Source organism: Phyllobates terribilis, unplaced genomic scaffold (assembly GCF_046119375.1).
Source record: "Phyllobates terribilis strain yellow unplaced genomic scaffold, ASM4611937v1 Scaffold_7__3_contigs__length_470593459, whole genome shotgun sequence".
In the NCBI taxonomy this organism is placed as follows: domain Eukaryota; kingdom Metazoa; phylum Chordata; class Amphibia; order Anura; family Dendrobatidae; genus Phyllobates; species Phyllobates terribilis.
This window is the reverse complement of record NW_027362767.1, coordinates 435944374-435963908: the sequence shown is the minus strand read 5'-3', so window position 1 is coordinate 435963908 and position 19535 is coordinate 435944374. Positions and strand designations below refer to the sequence as shown.

Sequence of the window (19535 nt, the reverse complement as noted above, 5' to 3'; positions counted from 1 at the left end):
TCTACCCAGCCCCACCATCGCACCATTGCTCTCCCCCACCTCCACTCCCCAGCGTTTTATCAAGCTGCGCGCGCCTGGGTCAGGGAGGAAGCAGAGGACGAACCCTCCAGCTCCGCTGCTCTTCTCCTCCTGACAGCAGCAGAGCTCCAGGGATCGCTCACTGACCGCCAACGTGCAAGGAGCAGCTGCACCTTGCGGGCCCCTTGGTGCAGCTGCATGGTGGGGACCCGGCGCAGCTGCAACGGCGGCGGTATGTCCACCCCTGGACTGCTATGGGGCCCCCCCCGGCTCACGGGCCCCATAGCAGTCGCGTGGTCTGCCTCCATTGGCGGTACGCCACTGGCATAGACCCAGATCCGGACTCTCTGCTGTATCCAGGACAGTTGGGACTAGAGATGAGCGATGGATTCCCGGGTCTCCAGCCCAGTGTCCACTTCAGTGTTGCCTGGCGGCTGGACCAGAGGCCGTGAATCTCTTACCTTCCGGTGTCCCCGGCGGGTTCTGATCACCCGGAGCAGCGCGCCGTCATCTGTGCGTCCTGCTCATCTCTAGTTGTGGATTATTTTTTGTTCCTTCATTCACAGTCGGAGCCGCCAGAACTTTCTCATCTTTATGTAGCGTCACTATACAACATCTGACTTTTTTGTGTCTGTAAGGCCGTGTTCACACAGTGCAGAAATACTGTGTTTGTTTTCTGCAGGATCCGCACCGAACTCCACAATAACAATCTTCTGTGATTATTGTTGCATTTTTAGGCTTTTTCCTCCTTATTTGATGCCTTTCTGGTGCAGATGTGAAGCCATGTTTTTAATGTGTTTTTTATACATTTATATTGCACTTAATACTGTAAAGTATCTGCAGTTTTTTACCTGCGTTTTTTTAGGCTCCTCCTGAAAGACAAGAGGAAAAAAAAAGCACGAAAACCGCACAGTTCTGCAGCGTCTTTAGACCACAGGGGGGCGCAGTTTTCATGAAATCACATCCACTTTGCTTGGACGGTTAAACACAGCACAATTTTTATGCAAAAAAAAGCAGCAGAAAATACGCAGCATTTACGCTACATGTGAACATGGTCTAAACGTCCAAACAAAGTGAATGTGATTCCGTAAAGTCTCCGCTCTCTGTGGTCTGAAGACGCTGCCAAACTCTGTGGTCTTGTTGCATTTTCTGTCTATAGGCTTCTTCTGAAAAAAAAAAACATGAAATAAAAAGCCGTTGCTTTTTTAAGCGCAGAATCAATGCTTTTCTTTACTATTAAAAAAGCATTAAAATTCTGCTTCATATCTGCACCAAAATCGCTTCAAATAAGCGGGAAAACGCCTAAAAGAAACGCAGCAAACACGCAATAATCAGAGAAGATTGTTATTGCGCCATGTGGTGCTGACTCCTGCAGAAAAAAAGCAGCAGAAAGAACGCAGCATTTACGCTACGTGTGAACACGGCCTCAGCATTACGGCTTTATTACATTTTTTATGGGTTTAATAGAGAAAAAATATCAATTACGCCATATTTTTTTTACGTCATTCACCAATCCCCGTAAATAATCTGATCGCTGTGTTCTGCAGGTCGTTACGATTACAGGGACACCAAATATGTCTGTGTTATTTATTTGTGATGTTTATTATTTTTTAAAAAAAAAAATGCATTATTAAATGACATCATTTTTTTCATTATCAAGTGTTTTTCATTAATATTTTTTAGTAATTTTAATTTTATAGGATGAAATAATGTACATAGCAGTGTAATCCTATCAGTATAATCTGCCTGTAGAATCAGAGCCTGCAATACAGATCAAGTGCACAGAATTATCCCTATGACATAAGCTTGTGGCTTAGTAGCTGAATCTCCTACCTGTAATGTTAAGGCTCTTGGTTTGATTACAGGGGAGATTCACAAAAAAAATAATTACATTTTTGCAATTGCCTATTATTTTTACTACTTTTATACGAGCAAAAAAAAAATATTTTTCTTCATCTCAGTATACAGGGACCATAGAAATACATTGTTATACACAATGTATCTCTATGAACATGTGTAACCTGCTTCTGAGTTCTTTGTCTGCAATAGAGATGATGATTACCAAATTCTCCAATACACATCATTGTGGGCTATGGCTCATACATAGAGCTTACAGCCTGCACACAGAGATGAGAGTTCGACTCCTGGGGAGACCAAACACTGGAGGGAGAAGGAGTGAATAATAAGATTTAATTTATGCACTGAGCGGAGAGCAGCCCCGCCCCCCGAGGAGGAGGAGGAGCTACGGAGCGATGAAGAAGAGAGGTGATTATAGAAGCCGGGACAAAATCTCTGACGTGACAGGATAGTCCTGCTGAATTCGGGACGGTTGGGAGTTATGGTACAGACTGTTCTATCCTGCGAGATCTTTATTAAGATCTGTGTCTGTGAGTTTCTCTATGTATCTGTATCTTTGTGTGTTGCTTTTATTTTATTACACTGACTACATGATGAGGATTCTGCAGGATAAAATCCAGAAATCGCAAATTAAAAAGTAACAATCGTTTTAAATTTTATTTCATGTATCAATAGTTCACATGAAAATAAGCAACTTTGTTATGTATTTTATCAGAGTAATGTGATTCTTTCTCCTCCTGGACTGATTATAATTCACTCGCAAAATCTGTATTCAGACCTTCACATTACTGAGATAGGAGAAGACAACTGATGTTCAAAAGATTCTATGGAGGAGCCAGAGGCAGACACAGATATTCTGCTGCAAGTTTTCTTAAAATGACAGTTACAGTTCTCCATAGAATGGTACGAGCACCAACCTGTCATCTACCAGTAATGGGACTATCTGTATTCACGGAAAACAAGTGAATTGAGAATTTTGAGAATGAAAGTGGAGAAAGAAGATAATTTTTCTTATAAGATATTTTACAAAGTTGTTTATTTGTATGTGCACTACTGAGTTATGAAAAACAAAGATTAAATTAAAGTAAACAATTAACACACATAGTAACAGTTAGGGGCCCAGCAGAGAAAGGTTTGGAATGCAGCGACATTTAGTTATGGTCACAGAGCAGATAACGGCACTTAGTCTACAGTACATCTGTGTCATTTCTGCTTTTTGTGGATGTCACAAACTTTTGAGAAACATACATAAATTTCTTGGGGGCTCATCCAGGACCTCAAGTAATTTGGCAGCAAAAGAAAAGTTATAGTCTAAGGAATTTCCATCACTCATCAACTCTTAAGGATCTACAAGAAGATAACTTTTCGTATATCTGGTATTACTCAGCGCTTTCCCTCATTGGGATATAAATATTGTTCGTTTCTGAATGAGAGACAGGTGGACCCTGAAAGGTTATGGATTCTTTTCTTCTAGCTAGCTGATCTGCAAAATCAGATTCAGATCATTCAGCGCTCCTGGCACAGATCGTTCTCCCTGCTTTCAATATTACAGCAAGCATCAGACATATGGAGAGGATTGTGAACAGCATATCAGAGTGTGGAGAGGGGAGAAAGCATCTAGATTCTTAAGGAGGGTAGTGAAAACTGGTTGTGGATAGGGAGCAAAGCACTTAAGAAGGAAATTACTCCAAGAATGTAACAATGCTTCTCCGTAAGGATGAGTGAAGACAGCAGCATCCTGGATACACACAGACCCCACGTGCAGCATGTAATACTGGGAGGAACACTAACACAAGAGAACATGGTGAAATAAGGAGCACGTTATAAACTGCATATCAGGGGGGTTGAAAAGGATGTGGTGGATGTGGTGGAGTTACTCTTTCGCCTGGAGCTTAAAGAATGAGAATTGGTTTATGTTTTAAGGGCGTCTCTTATCACGCAGCTTCACTTCTCACACAAGTCACATAACCGGAAACACTAAAATGTGACGGTTTTATAGATGTGAATTAACTGTAAAACAAAAAACAAAAAAAATGTTGAGTCACAGAAATGTCACATGAATATTACACACGACTTAGATTGAAGTCTACGCGGTCAAAGAAAGCGCGACTCAAAGCCAAAGATGTAACAGGGCGGACGTTTTTAATGGTCGCATTGCAAGTCGTGGTCGGTCAAAAGTTTACTAGAATTCTGGCAAATGTTGCTTTGATGAATCAGGGCCGCACTGTACGATGTCTGGAGTCCGGAGCCTCCGGGATCTTCCTGCAGTTTCATCATTTCGCTGGACTCTGAAACATTTACGATTTATTACAACAGAAGCCGATCTCACAATCATCGTATGTTGGTCGTGAACTCCAGACCCCGAAACACACAAATGTCAGAGAGACGGGAGATCCTCAAAAATACCGCAAAGTTCATCTCCCCTCACCCAACAAGTGGGTGACAATGTAGCTCCTTCACTAATATTAAACAGATACTGATGAGTCAGCAGCTGCAATTTCTACTGCAATAACGAATAAAATACCTGCCGTCACCTCCAGAGCTGCACTCACTATTCTGCTGTTACATCATGTCATGGACAGGAGGAGCGCTGTTTCGGGAAGAAAGCAGCCATGTTTTTCTAAACCCATAAACTCCCTTTTAGTGTATTCTACTGCATTGCATTATGGGAGTTGTAGTTCTTTATCACTCTTCAGATGATTGAATAGTGCAGCAAATTCTGTGCAGACACTAAACCAGCAGGGGCAGCAGTCACAGACGAGTCCCTGCAGCTCTGGAGGTGACTGGAGGATAAAAAATGATGTAACAGCAGAATAGTGACTGCAGCTTTGGAGGTGACTGGGGGATAAAACACAATGTAAGAGCCGAATAGTGAGTGCAGCTCTGGTTGTGACTAGAGTATAAGACATGAGGTAACAGCAGAATAGTGAGTGCAGCTCTGGGGGAGACTGGAGGAAAAGACACAATGTACAAGCAGAATAGTGACTGCAGCTCTGGAGGTAACTGGGGGATAAGACACGATGTAACACCAGAATAGTGACTGCAGCTATGGAGGTGACTGGAGGAGAAGACATGATGTAACAGCAGAATAGTGACTGCAGCTCTGGAGGGGACTGGAGGAGAAGACATGATGTAACAGCAGAATAGTGACCACAGCTCTGGAGGTGACTGGGGGATAAGATATAATGTAACAGCAGATTAGTGAGTGCAGCTCTGGAGGTGACTGGAGTATAAGACACAATGTAACAGCGGAATAGTGAGTGCAGCTCTGGAGGTGACTGGAGGATAAGACAAGATGTAACAGTAGAATATTGAGTGCAGCTCTGGAGGTGACTGGAGGATAAGACACAGTATACAAGCACAGTAGTGAGTACAGCTCTGGAGGTGACTGGAGGATAAGACACAATGTAAGAGCAGAATAGTGACTGCAGCTCTGGAGGTGACTGAAGGATAAGACACAATGTACCAGCAGAATAGTGACTACAGCTCTGGAGGATAAGACACAATGTAAGAGTAGAATAGTGACTACAGCTCTGGAGGATAAGACGAAATGTAAGAGCAGAATAGTGACTGCAGCTCTGGAGGATAAGACACAATGTAAGAGCAGAATAGTGACTACAGCTCTGGAGGATAAGACAAAATGTAAGAGCAGAATAGTGACCAGCTCTGTAGGATAAAATACGATGTAACAGCAGAATAGTGACTGCAGCTGTGGAGGTGACTGGAGGATAAAACACGATGTAACAGCAGAATAGTGACTGCAGCTGTGGAGGTGACTGGAGGATAAAACACGATGTAACAGCAGAATAGTGACTGCAGCTCTGGAGGTGACTGGAGGATAAAACACGATGTAAGAGCAGAATAGTGACTGCAGCTCTGGAGGTGACGAGGATGGGATGGTGTACCACGATTTGCGCTGCCACTCATTCTTATATCGTCCAGATCAGCTATAACTTGGCGCAGCGTCACTTTTTGCTGTGCAGCCGGCAGTTCTTGATAAAGGCCGAGTTGGAGGACAGTGCGGGCGGTTTTGTCTTGCTGTCTTGGCCGGAGATGTGGAGGACTGGAGTGATGAATTCGGAGCTCCCCCCGCTGGTGACGCAGCACGGACACTGCAGCACGGCCCCCTTGGCCTTGGGATGATCCAGGTTGTGCTCCTGCGATATCTGCAGGCTGATCTGGTGCATGTTGTGCAGGATGGCGCTCCACATCAGGGGGTGCGGCGAGGAGCTGGTGGTCAGGGTCTCTTCGTAGCATTGCTTGTAAAGCTCCTGCATCTTCTTCTCTATGAAGCCGTTCAGAACAGAGTTAGAGAAGGGAGCGGAGGGCAAGATGTGGCTGTCTACACTGGGGGGCCCCTCTCCTCCCAGGAGCCCCCCAGGATTCTCATTCGGAGGACTGCCGCTGTCAATGTCCGCAGAGAGCAGCAACGGGCCGTCCTCGCAGTCCGCGTCCAGGATGCATCCGGAGTCCACTTTATGGAGGATGTGATCGCCGGCGATGTGCAGGTCCGGGTAGTTCTTGTAGATGCTGCCGTACGGACTGGACCACGACGTGTAGAGATCCAGGGAGACGTCACTCACCGCCTCGCGCCGCGGGATACTCAGCGCATGTGACGGTGCTACTGGGGGCTCGAAAGGATGTGGCGGATCCAGTCCATGATCCCTGCAGACAGAGTCCGTGCCCCCCGCACATGCCACCAGCGACTTCTCCGCCGCTCCGTCCTCCTGATCCTTAATGTCCAGCAGCTCTCTGTAGATCGCTGTGCACAGGAACGACTCCGACAACATGGCGGCCACTGCGATAGTCTGCGGAGAAACAGGATGGAGAAGACTGAGCACAAAGTCATACAAGACGGATATAATATATTGTACATGGCCGCCCCACCCTGGAGAAATCCACATAACGCAGCCTCAGAGGGCAATATAGGCAGAGGAAGGGTTAACAGGCGGCCATCTAATATCTACATTACAGAACTGACCACCATCATCTCCAGCCTCAGAGGCTATGCTGCGACTTGTAGTCCTCCCACGTGTTAATGAATGACTCATCAATGCTTCCCCCTCTTTGCATCATCTGAGGTTTAGTTCTTTTTTTCCGTATGTTCCTCTTTCCAGTAATTTCTTTATGCATTTATGAGAAATAGGAAGTGAAATACATCAGGTGCAGCTCATCCGCAGCGCGAATGTGGGGTCCGCGCTGCACGACAGCCGCCACATACAGAGAAAGAGCATGAAAAACGGATATAGGGTCCAGAGCAAGAAGGGGCCCTGCAGGTAAAGTGCTGGTCTGAAGTGAGCTCCCTGTATACAAAGATACATAAGATCATGTCTGCAGTCACCACTAGGGGGAGCTCCCTGTATACAGAGATACATAAGATCATGTCTGCAGCCACCACTAGGGGGAGCTCCCTGTATACAGAGAAACATAAGATCATGTCTGCAGCCACCACTAGGGGGAGCTCCCTTTATACAGAGATACATAAGATTCTGTCTGCAGCCACCACTAGGGGGAGCTCCATGTATACAGAGATATATGATAAGATCCTGTCTGCAGCCACCACTAAGGGGAGCTCCCTGTATGAAGAGATACATGATAAGATCCTGTCTGCAGCCACCACTAGGGGGAGCTCCGTGTATACAGAGATACATGATAATATTCTGTCTGCAGCCACCACTAGGGAGAGCTTCCTGTATACAGAGATCTATCATAGGATCCTGTCTGCAGCCACCACTAGGGGGAGCTCCCTGTATACAGAGAAACATAAGATCATGTCTGCAGCCACCACTAGGGGGAGCTCCCTTTATACAGAGATACATAAGATTCTGTCTGCAGCCACCACTAGGGAGAGCTTCCTGTGTACAGAGATCTATCATAGGATCCTGTCTGCAGCCACTAGAAGGAGCTCCCTGTATACAGAGATATATGATAAGATCCTGTCTGCAACCACCACTAGGGAGAGCTCCCAGTATACAGAGATACATGATAAGATCCTCTCTATAGTCACCACAAGGGGGAGCTCCCTGTATGCAGAGATACATGATAAGATTCTGTCTGCAGCCACCACTAGGGGGAGCTCCCTTTATACAGAGATACATAAGATTCTGTCTGCAGCCACCACTAGGGGGAGCTCCATGTATACAGAGATATATGATAAGATCCTGTCTGCAGCCACCACTAAGGGGAGCTCCCTTTATACAGAGATACATGATAAGATTCTGTCTGCAGCCACCACTAGGGGGAGCTCCCTTTATACAGAGATACATAAGATTCTGTCTGCAGCCACCACTAGGGGGAGCTCCATGTATACAGAGATATATGATAAGATCCTGTCTGCAGCCACCACTAAGGGGAGCTCCCTGTATACAGAGATACATGATAAGATTCTGTCTACAGTCACCACTAGGGGGAGCTCCCTGTATGCAGAGATACATGATAAGATTCTGTCTGCAGCCACCACTAGGGGGAGCTCCATGTATACAAAGATATATGATAAGATCCTGTCTGCAGCCACCACTAGGGGGAGCTCCCTGTATGAAGAGATACATGATAAGATCCTCTCTATAGTCACCACAAGGGGGAGCTCCCTGTATGCAGAGATACATGATAAGATTCTGTCTACAGTCACCACTAGGGGGAGCTCCCTGTATATAGAGATACATGATAAGATCCTGTCTGCAGCCACCACTAGGTGGAGCTCCCTGTATACAGAGATACATGATAACATCCTGTCTGCAGCCACCACTAGGGGGAGCTCCCTGTATACAGAGATACATGACAACTTCCTGTATGCAGCCACCACTGGGGGGAGCTCCCTGTATACAGAGATACATGATAAGATTCTGTCTGCAGCCACCACTAGGGGGAGCTCCCTGTATACAGAGATACATGATAAGATTCTGTCTGCAGGCACCACTAGAGGGAGCTCCCTGTATACAGAGATACATGATAAGATTCTGTCTGCAGACACCACTAGAGGGAGCTCCCTGTATACAGAGATACATGATAAGATTCTGTCTGCAGTCACCACTAGGGGGTGTTACCTGTATCCAGAAATACATGATATGATTCTGTCTGCAGTCACCACTAGAGGAGTTCCCTTTATACAGAGAATCTTTTGGCGATGCAAAAAACAGTTTTTGCAACAAAAAAAAGCGTCTTTTCGTGTGTGACAGCAGCCAAACATAAAAGCCCACTATAAATCTGGTATCACTGTAATCGCACCGACCCGCAAAATAAAGTTGTGTAATCACTTATACCGCACGCGGAACAGCGTAAAAAATAAATAAAACCAATTCTTCACCTGCTGTTCATTTGTTCATTCTGCCTCCCAAAGATCGCAGTATGGCTCGGCTCACACTTATCCTGTGATCTGCTCTGAGCGCTTACACCGGGGTTTCCGTGTAAATCTCTGAAATTCGTGAATCAGACGCAACCCCAGTCAGAAGATTCCCTATAACGAGGCAGATGAAAGCACTGTGGACGCTGTCTGGCATATGATCCGGTGGTGTCCTTCTTTTTATTAGGAGTGCATAAAAGCGCCGTCGGCCACAGTTTTGTGAACCTCTGAAAAAAAGGACACCGCTGAACAGAGGCCAGACTGAGTCCAGAGTAACTCTGCTGCCTCATTATATTGAATGGATCCCTCGGGGGTTTCATCTGAATTACGTCACTCAGAGATTTAAATGGAAACCCCGATATCAGTGCTCAGCGTAGAGCACAGGATAAATCGGAACATTTTACATAACATTTAGGATCACAATAAAAGCTTCAACTTAATAAAAAAAAAAAAAGCAAGTCCCCACTCAGGTCCGTCATCTGTTTACGAAAATATAGGGGGCTTCCACGTTACTGTTAGCATAAAGGCTCTGGAAAAGCTAAATGGCCCTTTCCCGCTTAAAGAAATTTAAAAAATTATGTTCTCCCAAATCCAAATTCTCCCTCCCTTCTGAGCCCCACAGTGTGCCTGAACCACAGTTAGCGTCCACATGTTTGGCATTTCTGTAGCGATGAGAGCCCGCCTAGTTTATGGGTGCACGTTTCCAGAAGCATGAGCTGGGCATAATGTACTGGTCACTACAACATACTGGTCACTACAACGTACTGGTCACTACAACGTATTGGTAACTACAATGGCAGTATGCAATTTTCACTCAGCAACATCCGCTGCTGTTTGTTTCTGGAAAACACCCATGTAGTTAAAATCCTCACCACACCTGTAGATGAATTCCCAAAGGGGTATAACTTCCAAAGTGGGGTTACTTGAGGGGGGATTCTGCTCTTCTAGCACTTAGGGTCTCTGTATACGGAGTCCGCAAACTATTCTAGGAAAATCTGTGCTCCAGGAGGCAAATAGCGCCCCGTCCCTCCCGAGTCTCGCTGTATGGCTAAGCAGTACTGTACAGCCACATATGGGGTATTTCTACATTCAGCAAAAATTGTGGGACGAATTTTGGTGCCATTTTTACCCATTTCCCAGTGTGAAAATGTAAAATTTGGAGCTAAAACAAAACTTTGGTGGTAAAAATGTAATTATTCTTTTCACCTCTCAATGGTGTAAAATTCTTTGAGGCACATGTGGTGTTAACATGCTCACTGCACCCCTAGATGAATTCATTGAGAGGTGTAGTTTGTAAAATGGAGTCTCTTATGGGGGATTCGGCTGACCTGGCACCTCAGGAGCTCTGTCAATGTGACATGGCACCCTCAAACCAGTCCTGCAAAATCTGAACTCCAATATGGCGCTTCTTCGCTTCTGAGCTTTGCACTGTGCCTCAAAAGTAGTATTTGACCACATATGGGGTATTGGCGTACTCAGGAGAAATTGCACAACACATTTTTTGGTCCACATTCTCCTGCTATCCTTGTGAAAATGAAAAAATTGGGGGCTAAAACAACATATTTGTGGGAAAAATATATATTTTTTCATTTTCACAGATTAACGTTGTAAAATTCTGTGAAGCACCTGGGGGTTCAAGGTGCTCACCACACATCTAAATAAAGTTCTCTGAGGGGTCTAATTTCCAAAATGGTGTCACTTGTGGGGGGGGGGGGGGGTTCCACTGTTTAGGCACTTCAGGGGCTCTCCAAACGCAACATGGCGTCTGCTAATTATTCCAGCAAAGATTACATTCAAAAAGTCAAATGGCGCTCCTTTCCTTCCGAGCCCAAAAAGTGGTTTTCCCCCACATATGGGGTATCGGCGTGCTCAGGAGCAATTGCATAACAAACTTTGTGGTCCATGTTTTCCTTTTACCCTTGCGAAAATAAAAAAAAAATGTAGTAAAATTTTTGTGAAAAAAAGTTAAATGTTCATTTTTTTCTTCCACGTTCCAAAACTTCCTGTGAAGCACCTGAAAACTTCTTGAATGTGGTTTTGAGCACCTTGAGGGGTGTATTTTTTTAGAATGGTGTCACTTTTAGTTTTTTTTTTCTGTCAAAGTGACTTCAAATGTGATGTGGTCCCTAAAAAAAAATGGTTTTATAAATTTCGTTGGAAAAATGAGAAATCGCCGGTCAACTTTTAACCCTTATAGCTCCCTAACAAAAAAAAAAATGTTGTTTCAAAAATTGTGCTGATGTAAAGTAGACATGTGGGAAGTGTTATTTATTAACTATTTTGTGTGACATGACGCTCTGATATAAGGCCACAGTATGACACAATCATATAAAGATTTGAAGAGATGTGATAGAAATGTCTGCTAGGTCCCTTTCATGGCCCTGTGATGGCTCCATGCAGAACGGAGGCAGATGAGTCCACGTTCATCTCCCTGTGATCGCCTCTTGCTTTGGACACGTCACCTCTATAACGTATGTATAATTATCTTACCCTCCGGCGCCGCGCTCCTCGCTCATCGGACTGTCCGCCAGCGTCCCCGCTCCATCCTGTTTCTCTGAGATCCTGGAGCTTGTGCCGTCATCCGCCTCCTGACACCGAGTAACGAACCCTCAGCACTTCCGCTTTCGATTTTACAGTTAAAAAGGAGAAGTTTCGTACAACAGATGAAGTGTTGGAATTATAGGTTATTGTAGTGATGTCGTTCTGCGGTGGCAGCGTATATACATCCAGGAGGTGGAGTATATACCAAGACTGTGGATTAAGTGATGTTTTGTCATCTTTTATGAGAAAGGAAGACAAAAGCCTTTGTTAGATTTTATATACAGTGGGAATATAATACTGCCACACAATACACATATAAGACCTCCACACAATATACACATAATACCTCCACCCAACGCACACATAATACATCCACACAATAAACCTATAATACATGCACCTAATACATAAATAATACCGCCACCCAATACATAAATAATACCGCCACACAATATATACATAATAAATACACACAATACACACGTAAAACTGCCACACAATACACATATAATACTGACACACAATACACACGTAAAACTGCCACACAATACACATATAATACTGACACACAATATACACATAATACCTCCATCCAACACACACATAATACATCCGCACAATAAACCTATAATACATGCACCTAATACATAAATAATACCACCACCCAATACATAAATAATACCGCCACACAATATATACATAATACATCCACACAATACACACGTAAAACTGCCACACAATACACATATAATACTGACACACAATATACACATAATACCTCCACCCAAAACACACATAATACATCCACACAATAAACCTATAATACATGCACCTAATACATAAATAATACCACCACCCAATACATAAATAATACCGCCACACAATATATACATAATACATCCACACAATACACATATAATACTGACACACAATATACACATAATACCTCCACCCAAAACACACATAATACATCCACACAATAAACCTATAATACATCCACCTAATACATAAATAATACCGCCACCCAACACATAAATAATACCGCAACACAATATACACATAATACATCCACACAATACACACGTAAAACTGACACACAATACACATATAATACTGACACACAATATAAACATAATACTGCCACACAGTACACACATAATACAAAAAAATGCACATTCACACAATACAGCCACATAATAAACACATAATACATTCACACAATATACATATAATTCTGCCACACAATGCATGCATAATGGGAGCACGGTGGCTCAGTGGTTAGCACCATTGCTTTGCAGCGCTGGGGTCCTGGATTAAAATCCCACCAAGGATGACATCTATAAGGAGTTTGTATGTTCTCCCCATATTTGTGTGGGTTTCCTCCCACACGCAAAAGACATACTGATAGGGAAATTAGATTGTGAGCCCCAATGGGGACAGTGATGATGTCTGTAAAGCGCTGGGGAATTAATGGAGATATATGAGTGAGGAAAATAAAATAAAAAATAAATAATACTGCCACACAATAAACACTTAATAGAGCCAAAAGATACACAGATAATACTGCCAAACAGTATACACATACACACGTGGTCAAAATTGTTGGGTACCCCTCATTTAATGAAAGAAAAACCCACAATGGTCACAGAAATAACTTGAATCTGACAAAAGTAATAATAAATTAAAAATCTATGAAAATGAACAAATGAAAGTCAGACATTGCTTTTCTGCTTCCACAGAATTTTTAAGAAAATAAACTCATGAAATCGGCCTGGACAGAAATGATGGCACCCCTGAAAATAATGTGACAAAAGGGACATGTTAAATCAAGTTGTGTCCACTAATTAGCATCACAGGTGTCTACAATCTTGTAATCAGTCAGTGGCCTGTATATAGGGCTACAGATACTCACTGTGCTGTATATAGGGCTACAGATACTCACTGCGCTGTTTGGCGACATGGTGTGTACCACACTCAACATGGACCAGAGGAAGCAAAGGAAAGAGTTGTCTCAGGAGATTAGAAAGAAAATTATAGACAAGCATGTTAAAGGTAAAGGTTATAAGACCATCTCCAAGCAGCTTGATGTTCCTGTGACTACAGTTGCACATATTATTCAGAAATGTAAGATCCATGGGACTGTAGCCAGCCTCCCTGGACGTGGCCGCAGGAGGAAAATTGATGACAAATCAAAGAGACGGATAATACGAATGGTAACAAAAGAGCCCAGGATAACTTCTAAAGAGATTAAAGGTGAAGTTCAAGCTCAAGGAACATCAGTGTCAGATCGCACCATCCCTCGTTGTTTGATCCAAAGTAGACTTCAAGGGAGACGACCAAGGAGAACACCATTGTTGGAAAAAAAAATCATAAAAAAGCCAGTCTGGAATTTGCCAAACTACACGTTGACAAGCCACAAAGCTTCTGGGAGAATGTCCTATGGACAGATGAGACAAAAATGGAAGTTTTTGGCAAGGCACATCAGCTCTATGTTCACTGACGGAAAAATGAAGCATATCAAGAAAAGAACACTGTCCCTACTGTGAAACATGGTGGAGGCTCTGTTATGTTCTGGGGCTTCTTTGCTGCATCTGGCACAGGGTGTCTTGAATCTGTGCAGGGTACAATGAAATCTCAAGACTATCAAGGGATTCTAGAGAGAAATGTGCTGCCCAGTGTCAGAAAGCGTGGTCTCAGTCGCAGGTCATGGGTCTTGCAACAGGATAATGATCCAAAACACACAGCTAAAAACACCCAAGAATGGCTACGAGGAAAACATTGGACTATTCTGAAGTGACCTTCTATGAGCCCTGACCTAAATCCTATTGAGCATCTTTGGAAAGAGCTGAAACATGTCGTCTGGAAAAGGCAGCCTTCAACCACCAGACAACTGGAGCAGTTTGCTCATGAGGAGTCTCCAAAATACCTGTCGAGAGGTGCAGAAGTCTCATTGACAGTTACAGGAGTCGTTTGATTGCAGTGATTGCCTCAAAAGATCGTTCAACAAAATATTAAGTTAAGAAGAAGAACCATCATTTCTGTCCAGGCCTGTTTCATGAGGATAATTTTTAAAAAAATTCTGTAGAAGCAGAAAAGCAATGTCTGACTTTCATCTGTTCATTTTCATAGATTTTTAATTTATTATTACTTTTGTCAGATTCAAGTTAATTCTGTGACCATTGTGGGTTTTTCTTTCATTAAACGAGGGGTACCAACAATTTTGACCACGTGTGTAATGCTGTCATTGGCTGCTTATCTGCCATGAAATGCTATACATTGCTCCAGTGCATTACATCAGCATGGCGCCATATCACACACTGTATATTACCCTGAGAGTAGCAGCATATAATGTGGCCCCAGGCTGTGTCAGGGTGCTGTCCGCTGTATGGGGCCCTGTGCGGGGTCTCCGGTACCCCTATAAAGTCTCAGTAACACCCAAATATCGCACCTCCTGGACATTGTCCCTGTGTCTTCTCGCTCCCCCCTCGTGTCGCTGCCTCATCGCTCTCCGCCACCAGTTTATTTCATTCTCACTGATCCGTACAGGAGATTTTATTCTGCAGATTTTACAGCTGCTCATAAAAAAATCACAAAGACAACGAACAGAAGAGACGAGACGACAAAATAAGGAGAATAGTGAAAAGGGCATCTCTGAAAACCACAAGCTGGGGGGTAAATGTTCTGTTGTCTGCACATTTTTTTCCTCAATGTGGAGCTTAGTGTTTGCCACATGGGCTTTTTTTTTGCCTTCCTCTGGATCAACAAGTTACGCTATGGACTGAACTAGATGGACTTAGTCTTCCTTCAACCTTAAAAACTATGTTATTAGAAACTTTCCTAATCCATCCTGAAAGTAACAAAACTGCAATAGTAAGAGAAGGAATATTTATGCAATAGCAGCTCTAAAAGTGACGTGTCCTGTAAAGTCCCAGTAACCCCTGAACCCCGATATATAGATCATGTATAGCGCAAATCTACACAACCAGTGCAACCACTGTGCACATACATTACATTACTGACCCTGTACTGATCGTGAGTTACATCCTGTATTATACCCCAGAGCTGCACTCACTATTCTGCTGGTGCAGTCTCTGTGTACATACATTACATTACTGATCCTGAGTTACATCCTGCATTATACTCCAGAGCTGCACTCACTATTCTGCTGGTGCAGTCACTGTGTACATACATTACATTACTGATCCTGTACTGATCCTGAGTTACCTCCTGTATTATACTCCAGAGCTGCACTCACTATTCTGCTGGTGCAGTCACTGTGTACATACATTACATTACTGATCCTGAGTTACATCCAGTATTATACTCCAGAGCTGCACTCACTATTCTGCTAGTGCAGTCACTGTGTACATACATTAATGATCCTGAGTTACATCCTGTATTATACTCCAGAGCTGCACTCACTATTCTGCTGGTGCAGTCACTGTGTACATACATTACATTACTGATCCTGAGTTACATCCTGTATTATACTCCAGAGCTGCACTCACTATTCTGCTGGTGCAGTCACTGTGTACATACATTACAATACTGATCCTGTACTGATCCTGAGTTACCTCCTGTATTATACTCCAGAGCTGTACTCACTATTCTGCTGGTGCAGTCACTGTGCACATACCTTACATTACTGACCCTGTACTGATCCTGAGTTACATCCTGTATTATACTCCAGAGCTGCACTCACTATTCTGCTGGTGCAGTAACTGTGCACATACATTACATTAATGACCCTGTACTGATCCTGAGTTACATCCTGTATTATACTCCAGAGCTGCACTCACTATTCTGCTGGTGCAGTCACTGTGTACATACATTACATTACTGACCCTGTACTGATCCTGAGTTACATCCTGTATTATACTCCAGAGCTGCACTCACTATTCTGCTGGTGCAGTCACTGTGTACATACATTACTGATCCTGAGTTACATCCAGTATTATACTTCAGAGCTGCACTCACTATTCTGCTGGTGCAGTCACTGTGTACATACATTACTGATCCTGAGTTACATCCTGTACTATACTCCAGAGCTGCACTCACTATTCTGCTGGTGCAGTCACTGTGTACATACATTACATTACTGATCCTGAGTTACATCCTGTATTATACTCCAGAGCTGCAATCACTATTCTGCTGGTGCAGTCACTGTGTACATACATTACAATACTGATCCTGTACTGATCCTGAGTTACCTCCTGTATTATACTCCAGAGCTGCACTCACTATTCTGCTGGTGCAGTCACTGTGTACATACATTACATTACTGATCCTGAGTTACATCCTGTATTATACTCCAGAGCTGCACTCACTATTCTGCTGGTGCAGTCACTGTGTACATACATTACATTACTGATCCTGAGTTACCTTCTGTATTATACTCCAGAGCTGCACTCACTATTCTGCTGGTGCAGTCACTGTGCACATACATTACAATACTGATCCTGTACTGATCCTGAGTTACCTCCTGTATTATACTCCAGAGCTGCACTCACTATTCTGCTGGTGCAGTCACTGTGTACATACATTACAATGCTGATCCTGTACTGATCCTGAGTTACCTCCTGTATTATACTCCAGAGCTGCACTTACTATTCTGCTGGTGCAGTAACTGTGTACATACATTACATTAATGACCCTGTACTGATCCTGAGTTACATCCTGTATTATACTCCAGAGCTGCACTCACTATTCTGCTGGTGCAGTCACTGTGTACATACATTACATTACTGACCCTGTACTGATCCTGAGTTACATCCTGTATTATACTCCAGAGCTGCACTCACTATTCTGCTGGTGCAGTCACTGTGTACATACATTACTGATCCTGAGTTACATCCAGTATTATACTTCAGAGCTGCACTCACTATTCTGCTGGTGCAGTCACTGTGTACATACATTACTGATCCTGAGTTACATCCTGTACTATACTCCAGAGCTGCACTCACTATTCTGCTGGTGCAGTCACTGTGTACATACATTACATTACTGATCCTGAGTTACATCCTGTATTATACTCCAGAGCTGCAATCACTATTCTGCTGGTGCAGTCGCTGTGTACATACATTACAATACTGATCCTGTACTGATCCTGAGTTACCTCCTGTATTATACTCCAGAGCTGCACTCACTATTCTGCTGGTGCAGTCACTGTGTACATACATTACATTACTGATCCTGAGTTACATCCTGTATTATACTCCAGAGCTGCACTCACTATTCTGCTGGTGCAGTCACTGTGTACATACATTACATTACTGATCCTGAGTTACCTCCTGTATTATACTCCAGAGCTGCACTCACTATTCTGCTGGTGCAGTCACTGTGCACATACATTACAATACTGATCCTGTACTGATCCTGAGTTACCTCCTGTATTATACTCCAGAGCTGCACTCACTATTCTGCTGGTGCAGTCACTGTGTACATACATTACAATGCTGATCCTGAGTTACATCCTGTATTATACTCCAGAGCTGCACTCACTATTCTGCTGGTGCAGTCACTGTGTACATACATTACATTACTGATCCTGAGTTACATCCTGTATTATACTCCAGAGCTGCACTCACTATTCTGCTGGTGCAGTCACAGTGTACATACATTACATTACTGATCCTGAGTTACATCCTGTATTATACTCCAGAGCTGCACTCACTATTCTGCTGGTGCAGTCACTGTGTACATACATTAGATTACTGATCCTGAGATACACCCTGTATTATACTCCAGAGCTGCACTCACTATTCTGCTGGTGCAGTCACTGTGTACATACATTACATTACTGATCCTGAGTTACATCCTGTATTATACTCCAGAGCTGCACTCACTATTCTGCTGGTGCAGTCACTGTGTACATACATTACATTACTGATCCTGAGTTGCATCCAGTATTATACTCCAGAGCTGCACTCACTATTCTGCTGGTGCAGTCACTGTATACATACATTACTGATCCTGAGTTACATCCTGTATTATACTCCAGAGCTGCACTCACTATTCTGCTGGTGCAGTCACTGTGTACATACATTATATTACTGATCCCGAGTTACATCCTGTATTATACCCCAGAGCTGCACTCACTATTCTGCTGGTGCAGTCACTGTGTACATACATTACTGATCCTGAGTTACCTCCTGTATTATACTCCAGAGCTGCACTCACTATTCTGCTGGTGCAGTCACTGTGTACATACATTACATTACTGATCCGGAGTTACATCCTGTATTATACTCCAGAGCTGCACTCACTATTCTGCTGGTGCAGTCACTGTGTACATACATTACATTACTGATCCTGAGTTACATCCTGTATTATACTCCAGAGCTGCACTCACTATTCTGCTGGTGCAGTCACTGTGTACACACATTACAATACTGATCCTGAGTTACATCCTGTATTATACTCCAGAGCTGCACTCACTATTCTGCTGGTGCAGTCACTGTGTACATACATTACAATACTGATCCTGAGTTACATCCTGTATTATACCCCAGAGCTATACTCACTATTCTGCTGGTGCAGTCACTGTGTACATACATTACAATACTGATCCTGAGTTACCTCCTGTATTATACTCCAGAGCTGCACTTACTATTCCGCTGGTGCAGTCACAGTGTACATACATTACATTACTGATCCTGAGTTACATCCTGTATTATACTCCAGAGCTGCACTCACTATTCTGCGGGTTAAGTCACTGTGTACATACATTACATTACTGATCCTGAGTTACATCCTGTATTATACCCCAGAGCTGCACTCA

General features: G+C 43.5%; 1 protein-coding gene across 1 annotated transcript in view; it reads right to left on the bottom strand.

The window, feature by feature from the left end:
* Positions 1 to 4000: 4000 nt before the first annotated feature.
* LOC141155304 (TLR adapter interacting with SLC15A4 on the lysosome-like) overlaps positions 4001 to 19535 on the bottom strand; it is a 52429-nt gene continuing 36894 nt past the window's right edge. The window contains exon 2 of the mRNA XM_073642140.1: positions 4001 to 6683. Within this exon, the coding sequence (XP_073498241.1) occupies positions 5841 to 6683 (843 nt within the window). The 3' untranslated portion in view covers positions 4001 to 5840. The remainder of the gene's footprint in view (positions 6684 to 19535) is intronic.